The 9,945-nt window shown below is 41.9% G+C and overlaps 1 protein-coding gene across 1 annotated transcript in view; it reads right to left on the reverse strand.

Moving 5' to 3' along the window:
- The window catches only part of SPDYA (speedy/RINGO cell cycle regulator family member A), a 22,237-nt gene extending 14,869 nt beyond the window's left edge, over nt 1–7,368 (reverse strand). Inside the window, 5 exon segments of the mRNA XM_042437940.1 lie at nt 141–199; nt 842–918; nt 920–972; nt 974–1,084; nt 7,336–7,368. Coding sequence (XP_042293874.1) covers nt 141–199; nt 842–918; nt 920–972; nt 974–1,066 — 282 coding nt within the window. The 5' untranslated portion in view covers nt 1,067–1,084; nt 7,336–7,368.
- Between the last annotated feature and the right edge of the window lie 2,577 nt (nt 7,369–9,945).

A 9,945-nucleotide genomic window follows, 5' to 3' on the forward strand; every position in this document is an offset into this window, starting at 1 on the left:
TTTTAAGAGTGTAGTGCAATAAGCCTCTCAGTCTGGTGAGTTATAAGTACTGTATATGTAGGCCTGCAATAAAAAACATAAAATCATCCATTTTCTTCCCACCTCAGAGTTCTTATGAATTTCAAGACAACCACCTTTACCTTGTCTGCAATTTTACAGCAGCGATCCATCCACAAGAAATCTTGAATTAAATCATCATCTGTAAAATAAGGAGGCTTTGACATACCAACTATAATTACTGGTTAATCTCAGGAAGCATTCGTTTAAAAATATCCCTGAAACAAATCCAATTGCATTTTAAAATAATAACTGGCTTGGTGGGTAGAAAGTGGCCTAGCTATCTGGAGAAAACTAATTGTTTTATAATGGCTGAAGAAAATCAGGAATTAATGAAGGGAAAGTGGTGAAGTGGAAATCTTTATACATATGTTGGTGCTTTTTCTTTCCATTGCTTCACTTCCAAGCAAATTAAAGCAGTAATGTTTTCCATTAACTCAGAAATAACTTACAAACCATTTTGCAGCAAGGAATGTTCTGACCCGGTTAGCAAACTGAGAAGAAGCTCTATCTCATCTATGAACTCTGGATTTTTATTTATAGTACACATATGTATGTCAGTATCTCTTTACAGCCAATATGGTGTAATGAAGGGAAACAAATGTAGGATATTTTAGCTCCAATCTATGCAATGTAGTTGACAGAATAATCTTATGTTAGTTTTGCCTATCTTACTAAATAGCCCTGTAGACACTGAGAAGTGCTATTGAAATGTGAAATACAACAGATAAACTGCAAATACAGAAACTTACTGTATTTTATGAAATGCATTTTAAGAACCTACCAAATAGTTTAAAGAATGCTGTCATATCTTGACGCTGAATAATTAGACATGAACCTTTTGGCTTGTTATTATTAATGTTTTTTCCCACAGGTATCTTGACTGTCTTTAAATTTAGGACGTTTAAGGCAAAGATGTTTTTTTTTGCTTGTAGGATCGGGATGCACTTGATTTGATATGCACAGTGACACTGGGAGGTGTCTGACAGCAGCTCTGGTTATGTTTCATTTTTCTTAATGAGGTTACCTGTTAAAGCAAAAAAAATTTTTTTTAGCAAACTTGAGGATGAAAAAGGTAGGATTCTGCCTTCATGAGAAGATGTAACCACATATCATTATCGTGTATAATTTAGCAATACTGTAGAGACTGTAATGCCACCCTTGCAAGCAGAGTACACTACTGCTATTTTAGAAAGCTTTTTATTAATAAGCATCCATTTAAGTCTCCTTTTTGGATTGAAGACAAAACTTACAAGCCTAAGTGGATGCACATTAAGGACAAGGATATCACTGTGGATCAGAGGTGGGCAAAATGTTTGTCATGGACTACTTGTGGGATCCTAAGATCATTTTTATGTTATTTCATGTCTACTGTTATATTATCACCCAAACTATGCTACCAAAATCCCTACCATCCCTGCATCCAAAAAATCACACACTCATTTCTTTCTGCTCTTTCCTTCATTTCAAAATCAAAAAGCAACTGTAACACAAAGGCGTTTATCACACTGAGGTTATTAGAGCTAAGATCAGGAGTGAGTGTGGATCGAACGATGCGAATTGACGTTATAACATGAGTGTTTTATCACACCTGGTTGCCCTTCCGTTACCCTTCCAAACTGAGGGGGGAAGAGAATCCAAGGAAGTCACATGATGTGGATTCAGGCAAAGCTAAGTGAGTGCACATTGTATTTCCACACCGGTGCATACCATGTGGATTCAATGATTCGAATTGGGACCCTTGCACATGCTCAGTGGGCTCTGAACGCATCCTGAACCTTTGCACTTCCGGGATGAAGAAGGGAGCCTGGTTCCACTTTCATGGGAATGACAGCTTCCCTTTTCTTCCTCCCTTCTAGTTTCCCATTCCTGGCAGCCAAATTCAAAGGGGTCCTCCATGTCAGAGCCGCCATCCATTTGATCCACACTGACATCTATGCTCTTGTCCTCATATTATTCTCCTCATCTATTTCATCTACATCTCTCCTTCCCTTTGTAACAGTTGTTTTCTCTAAGGTTGAGAAAATCTGGTTTAACTCTACTTTAACTGTCCTGGCTCAGTGCTATGGAATTCTGGGAATTGTAGGGTCCTGAGACATTGAGCCTTCTCTGCCAGAGAGCTCTGGTGCCTCAGCAAACTAATAACTTAAATTATTATTATTATTATTATTATTATTATTATTATTATTATTATTATTAAAAATAAAGTATTATTCATAATATTTTTACATAATAAATTATTATTATTATTATTATTATTATTATTATTATTATTATTATTATTATTATGGGAGTTGGAGTTTGTTGTGGGGTCCTTGGCTTGAGGCTATGGAATTCTGGGAGTACTATCTTTCTCTCCTGCCTCCTGTTTCTTTCCCTTCAGATCTGTCATCTGGATTGAAATCTACCTCCCATCCCGTTCCAGTTTCATGTGAATGCTAGCCTCTGCATCTGCACTGGGGAAATAATCAGGTTTGACTTCACTTTAACTGTCCTGGCTCAGTGCTATGGAATTCTGGGAACTGCAGTGTTGTCCTGAGACACTGAGCCTTCTCTGCCAGAGAGCTCTGGTGCTTCAGCAAACTAATAACTTACATTATTATTAATAATAATATTATTTTAAAAATTCATTATTTAAAAATAAATAATAATATTATTATGGGACTTGGAGTTTGTTGTGGGGTCCTTGGCTCAAAGCTATGGAAATCTGGGAGTGCCATCTCTGCCTCCAGCCTCCTATTTCTTTCTCTTCAGATCTGTCATCTGGATCTCCATCCCTAGCCTCACGTGAAGGATAGGGAATGTCACCTTCATCTATCTCTAAATGCTCTCTGTTTCATCCAAGTGTATCACCCACCGGCAAAATTATTGTTGTTGTTGTTGTTGTTGTTATTATTATTATTTTGCAGTGAATTTTTATTATTATTATTAATAAAAAATTTCTTTCACTGCAAAAATAACCAGTATAGAAACTGCAGTTCTACTTGGAAGTAAATCCTGCCTCCACCTTTGAAGGACATCCTGCCCCCACCCCCCAAAGAGTCCGTTAGAAACTTTACTAACCCCACACTCTCTTTGCTCCCTCTTTTCCCTTTCCATGCATTCATGCATTCATTCAGGGGGGGAGCACTGGAAGCAAATGGGGCAAAATTGCAGCACGGCATCATGGGAAATTTGCAACCCAGGGGTTTTGTGGTGGTGTTCCAGAGCCCAAGCAAACTGGAATTCCACACCAGACCAATCAGCAGTGAATTCGAACCGAGCCTCAATGTGAATCCCGTCAATCCACTTATTTAGCGAACTCCCCAAAATGAGGAGCCAGTAAGGATTCAGTTTGGAAGCCCCGCAGAAGCCCCATGCAAACAGCTCCCATTGAAAGGAACCAGGTGTGAAACTACATCAACGTTATGATGTGAATTCGCATTGCTCAATTTGCACTCACCCTGGATCTGAGCTAGAAAAACCCCGTTTGATAAACGCCAAAGACACCTTCTTCCCTGTTAATACACTCATTAAAGTGCCATTTTTCCTACCCTCCGTAAAACCATGTTTACAAATCTCCTTTTGCTTTCTTGTTTATATGTGTTGTTTGTATGTGTCATTGTTTTTTGCAGGCTTTTCTCCATTGTAAATTGCCCATTTAAACCAGATGAATAAAATAGTGGAATGTAAACACTATTTAAATCCAGGCTGGGACCAAATCAACACAGTTTTGTCCCAGTCTGGATTATTTTTGAGCAAAAGGATAGAGGAAAGAAGTCACAGCACAGAACAAAGTAAAAGCAAAATCTGACTATAGTTATTGCTATTTTACCTCTTTCAGAGCATAAGGCACACTTTCACACTATACAATTGTAGCACTTCAATGCCAGATTAACTGTCATGGCTCCATGCTATTGAATACTGGGATCTGTAGTTTTGTCATGTACAGTGGAATCTTGGTCTATCTGCTAGGGTTTGGTTCCAGGACCCATTGTGGATATCAAAATCCATGGGTGATCAAGTCCCATCAAATCCAGTGGCATAATGAAATGCTACACCTTATATAAAATAAGAAAAATCAGGGTTTTCTTTTTGTTATGTGTGTGCGTTCATTCAAGTAGTGGATGGTTGAATTAATGAATTTTTAAAAATCCATAGATATGGAATCCTGACTGTATTTAGAATCTTCTGCCAGAGTTCTAGTGCCTACAGACCCCTGAATTCCAAAGGATGCCACCAATGGGATCAAAGTGCTATAAATATTTAGTGTGCGAGAGAAATAATCATACAATCATAGAGTTGGAAGATACCGCAAGGGCCATCCAGTCCAACCCCTTGCCATGCAGGAACTCTCAATCAAAGCATACCCGACAGATGGCCATCTAGCCTCTGCTTAAGGACCTCCAAGGAAGGAGACTCCACTACATTCTGAGGAAGGAGTTTGTTCCACTGTCAAACAGCCCTTACTGTCAGGAAGTTCCTCCTAATGTTGAGGTGGAATCTCTTTTCCTGTAGCTTGCATTCATTGCTCCATGTCCTAGTCTCTGGAGCAGGAGAAAACAAGCTTGCTCCATCCTCAATGTGACACCCTTTCAAATACTTAAACAGCGCTATCATATCACCCCTTAACTGTCTGTTCTCCAGGTTAAACATCCCCAGTTCCCTAAGTCTTTCCTCATATAGGCTTGCCATAAGTCAGGACCTCCAAACCGGGACAAATGTAGGACAAAATTTTCAAATGTAGGATACATTTTTAAAAAAAATATGGAGGACATGCAAAAAAAATTGATGATTTTTTAAAAAATGTTAATATAAATGCATGTTTCTTAGGCATGATCAAAATGGAGGACATTTTGGCATTATTCCTAGACAGATGGAAGAAATGTACTTCCCTTTCTGGCCAAACCACCCCCCTCCATTCCGTCATCATCACTATCATTTTTAAAACAAGGCAGACCTGTTAGCATTAAAAGCACCAAAATAAACCTTTGGAAATGGGCACCCACCTCCTCCTCCTCCTCCTCTTCCTCTTACTTCTTCCTCCTCCTCCTCTTCTTCCTCTTACTTCTTCCTCCTCATCGCTCGAATTTCATGCCAGGAAATGGCACTTTTTCCTCCCCCTGGCCAGAGGCCTTGGTCCTCCTCCTCCTCCTAAGCTCACTGGGCAATGGCAGACTGGGGCTGGAAACAGGCCAGCCCCCACTCTTCTGTCATTGGCCAGACAGCTTCGGGGACACACACTTCTGTTTAAGCCCCGCGCGCGGGCACGCAAGAGGGGCAAGCACACGCTGCTGCCGGCCGCTGTCCAGGCAAGTGCTGTCGGCGGCACAGCAGCTGTGCAGAAGAAGGAGGAGGAGGAGGTGGGTGGCCGGCCATCGCCAGCCGCATTAGCGGCCGTGGCAATGGTGGTATGAGCAGGCCCGGCCCAGAGGCCGGGCCCAAACCCAGGATTTAGGGGGAACCGGGCCGGGGTGGGCCCAGTTCCTCCAAAAGTGGGATTGTCCCGGGGGCCGCCGGGATATGGCATCCCTATCCTCATAAGGCATGGTTTCCAGATCCTTCACCATTTTGGTTGCCCTCCTCTGGACATGCTCCAGTTTGTCCACATCCTTTTGAATTGTGATGCCCAGAACTGGACACAGTATTCCAGGTGCGGCCTGACTAGAGCAGAATACAGTGGCACTATTACTTCCCTTGATCCAGACACTATACTTCTATTGTTGCAGCCTAAAATAACATTGGCCTTTTTAGCCGCTGCATCGCACTGTTGACTCATTCATGTTAGTCTATCAAATCAGTATCTGAACAGATCTTGTAGAACCTTTCACACTAACAGTAAGAAAGCATGAGCTTTTGTAGACTTAAGATCCAAAACACACTGCAGAAATAATCCAGTCTGAGACTGCTTTAACTGCCCTGGCTCAATGCTAGGAATTCTGGGAACTGTAGTTTGGTGAGACATTTAGCCTTCTCTGTGAGAGTTCTGGTGCCACAATAAACTACAATTCCCATAAGTCTCTAGCACTGAGCCAGGGCAGTTAAAGCAGTCTCATACTGGATTATTTCTGCAGTGTGTTTTGGACCTAACTGAAAAAAAGAGGTTGGCAACATGAGCTTTTGTAGTCTAAAGTCTACTTCCTCAGGTGCATCATGCACAAAGGGTTTTGAATTTGAATTGACATTCTCATATACCAATGTTTAATATGTTTTCAGAATGTTTCATTCTTATTAAGCTGATTTTATATGTCTGTGCCTGGCTTCCACTCCACCAAATGCATCTGAGGAAGTAGACTTTAGTCTAGGAAACCTCATGCTACTAACTTCTTTCTTCCAGTCAGTTTCCCAGGTGCTGCAAGATCTCTCTACATGTGCATGCCACAATGCAGACAATACCAAATACTTTTTGATTTATGTCTTGCAATATCTTGCCTCATGAGGAGAGCTGGCATCATTTTGGGGGGATTTTTTGTCTTGATAAAGTGACCTTGGGCAAGTCACACTCTCTCAGCCTCAGGAGAAGGCAGTGGCAAACCTCCCTGAACAAATCTTATGAAGACTAGGGCCGCCTTTTGGATTATTGGATGATTTCTGCAGAGTGTGTTTTGAACCAGAGTCGCAGTCTAACACTCAAACCATTATGCCAAGCGTTGAAATAGTGCCGTTCTCCACAGAATTAATTAGGCTTGCTGTAGACAAAAAGCTCGTCTTGTGCTGTCCCCATGGAAGTCTGTGAACCAGGGATGTAGCCAGGATTTTAGGAAGGGGGGGTCCAGACTAAGTGCCACCATTATAATGGGGCTTGGGTGCGGCACACACCATTCATTTTTCTAATGGAAGGGGGGGTCCGGACCCCAAGATCCCCCCCCCTTGGCTATGTCCCTGTGTGAGCTAAAACTAACAAGGGTTTGTGTCTGTTCATGAAGGCAGGGGACATATTGTGACAATTACCTCAGGCTTAGGCCAACCTACATGGGGAATGGGAAACAAAATGGAGTGTGAGCTCCCTCCACCAATCAAAAATCTCCTCAGGCAGACATCTTATTTCACTGCAAGGGGGAACTAGTCCACACCATCCAGGCCAAGAAGCAGTGAGCCTGAGGTTATTTTTCACCCAATCAGGGCACAAGCCTGAAAAGCCCCAGCCAATTAAAATGCAACACAGGCCGAAGGGAAAGCAAGCCACCAATCAGGGGCGACTGGGAGACCTTGTTGCTAACTGACTTGTGACCTTTTTCCCCCTATCTGCTTATAGAGGTCTGTGAGGAGAACAGTTGGTTGAAGAGCTTGGAAAGTTACATTTTATACTGCCACCCCCAGAACCTTCCAGCCAGCATGGGCTGAGGAGTGATGGGAGATGTAGTCTAAAAAGTAACTTCCCTGAGAGTGGCATAGTTGACATATTGCCGTGGCATCTGGAAATCCACAAATTTACCCCTCTCTGACCCACAAAATGTAGGACATTCAAGGAAAATGGCGGACATGACCAAAGAAAAGCTCAAAACACAGATATAAATTTCTGCTTTATTATCATGTTCAAAAATGGAGGACATTTAGGAATTCCTCTTGGACAAGAAGGCTGAAACGTAGGACATGTCCTGGAAAAGGAGGACATCTGGTCCCTCTGCTCTGACCAAACTGATCAATTTTTTGTAGTCTCACGCACTTGCCAGAAAAACACTGTGATAGGGTTGCCATAAATTGGAAACAACTTGAAAGCACACAACGACAACAACAAAGTCCAGTACACACAGCATAACTAATCCAGTTTGAAACTGCTTTAACTGTCCTGGCTCAGTGCTAGGGAACCCTGGGAACTGTAGTTTATCATGGCACCACAGCTCTCTGACAGAGAAGGCTTAAATGTCTCACAAAGCTACAGTTCCCATAATTCCCTAGCATTGAGCCAGGGCAGTTAAAGCAGTCTCAAACTGGATTGTTTCTGCAGTATGTTATGAGCCAAAGTCTCACACACAGATAAGTACAGAATTTAGGGTTGCTGGATCTCAAGGGCTGCCTTCAATTGCCTCCAATTGTCTAAGTGAGGGAAAGGAATCTCAGAGTAAGAATATGTTTTGAAAGGTGTGTGTGCATGTACCCATTTGCTCACTGGCTTGACTCATTTATCATAAGGGATTTATTCACTTACTGTGCGCGTTAATGCACAACGTCATGTGAAAATGATCCTGCTTTTGTAGGATTTTCTCATTTTAAATCCTGTTTCTGCATGGAATAAACCCTGTGTGATAAACTCTCATAGTTACCCCTTCAGCAACTAAACAAACGGGATAATTTTTAATACATTTTTACCTTGACATCCTGCTTTTTCTCCATTAACCTTAAACCAGCTTACATGGGTTTCCTCTTCCTCACTTCAGCCTCACAATAGCCCTGTAGTGGAAACGTATGAGTAAGATCATGTAGTAAGTCTCGAGGTTCAGTGGAACACACAGCCAAGATCTCTAAAGTCTCAGTGTGTCACCCTATTGACTGGGAAATCTATGCCTAGTGTTTGCATCTGTAGTTTTTCAGTTTAAGGAGACACAGATTGGCTCTTTTTTTGCTCTAGAAAGTAACTTTGAAACCAACTTGAAAGCTGATAGCCCCCTTCACCAGCAACATAAATGTAAAGCATGCATGACTGGGATCAGCCTTTTGCTTGGTGTTTGTGTGTGCTCTATCTCTCTGGCTGTCTGGTTGGTTGACTGGTTTTGTAGATAAAGCCTTTGTGAATCCCCTTCCTTTTCCCTATCTTCTTTTGCAAGGAGAAAGCATTCAGGAGTATGCATACCTAAGCAAATGAGATCCAAAATGCCTCTGTAGAAAGAGGAGAGAGTGGTTGGAATGATTTTCTGCACTCCTGTGCTCTGCTTCTCTGGTTTCCATTTTTCTTTACTTTTCATACAGGAGAAACCTTTGTAAATACCCCTCTTGCCATTCTCCTTTTTCAGAGAGAGCAAGGGAAGGTGACCACAACTGACTCCCACAAAAGAAAGGGAGAGGGCAACTGGGATCATCTTTCTGCTCTCTTTGTCTTTACTTTGTAATGCAGCAACCTCTGTAAATGCCCTTCTTCCCATTTGCTTTTACACATGCACACACACTCAGATGTGTCACCTGGCCATGTGTCCGAGTTTTTATCTGTGAAATGGTGGAGGTAATTTCACATTCTAACCAATATAAACTTTTTCTTATGTGTCCCTGACCCTTATCCTCCCTAACAAACCAGGAACATGAAAACAACTTCAAACTTTGGCTTCATTCTAGTTGTTGTTTATGCCTTCTAGGTGTTTCCAACTTATGGCGACCCTATCATGGAGTTTTCTTGGCAAGATTGTTCAGAGGGAGTTTGCCATTGCCTTCCCCTGAGGCTGAGAGTATATGACTTGCCCTAGGTCACCAATGGGTTTCATGGTGGAGCTGGAAATCGAACCCTGGTCTCCAGGGTCATACATAGCCCAAAACTCAAACCACTATGTCATACTGGCACTCTCTAATTAGGAGAACGATAAACCATGACTGCAGAGTTTAATGTAACAAGAATGTGACAAGAAGTGTTGCTTCTTCATTTATTTCAAATGAGTGCCCTCACTAATGGGAGAAGCCAAGCAAAGGTGATAGGATGATGTGCATGAACACAGTGCTGGTGAATAATAAGTCACCATCCCAACCATTCTGGCTCATCATTCTGTCCAAACACAGTCTATTTCTGTTGTTCTGGAAGGTGAGAGCCATTTTGTGGGAAATGTCTCTTCAATCACACCTCTCTACTCCTGGTCGATATATAAAATAATCCAGTTGCGGTTGTGTGAGGAGATCCTGCATTTTGAAAGACACAGACAAATTGTTGAATTTAAACTCTGCAAGCATCTTAGGTCTTGGTAGCGTTCTGAGATGGAAGCAAGGGAC

This window comes from Sceloporus undulatus, chromosome 1, assembly GCF_019175285.1.
Source record: "Sceloporus undulatus isolate JIND9_A2432 ecotype Alabama chromosome 1, SceUnd_v1.1, whole genome shotgun sequence".
NCBI classification, from domain to species: domain Eukaryota; kingdom Metazoa; phylum Chordata; class Lepidosauria; order Squamata; family Phrynosomatidae; genus Sceloporus; species Sceloporus undulatus.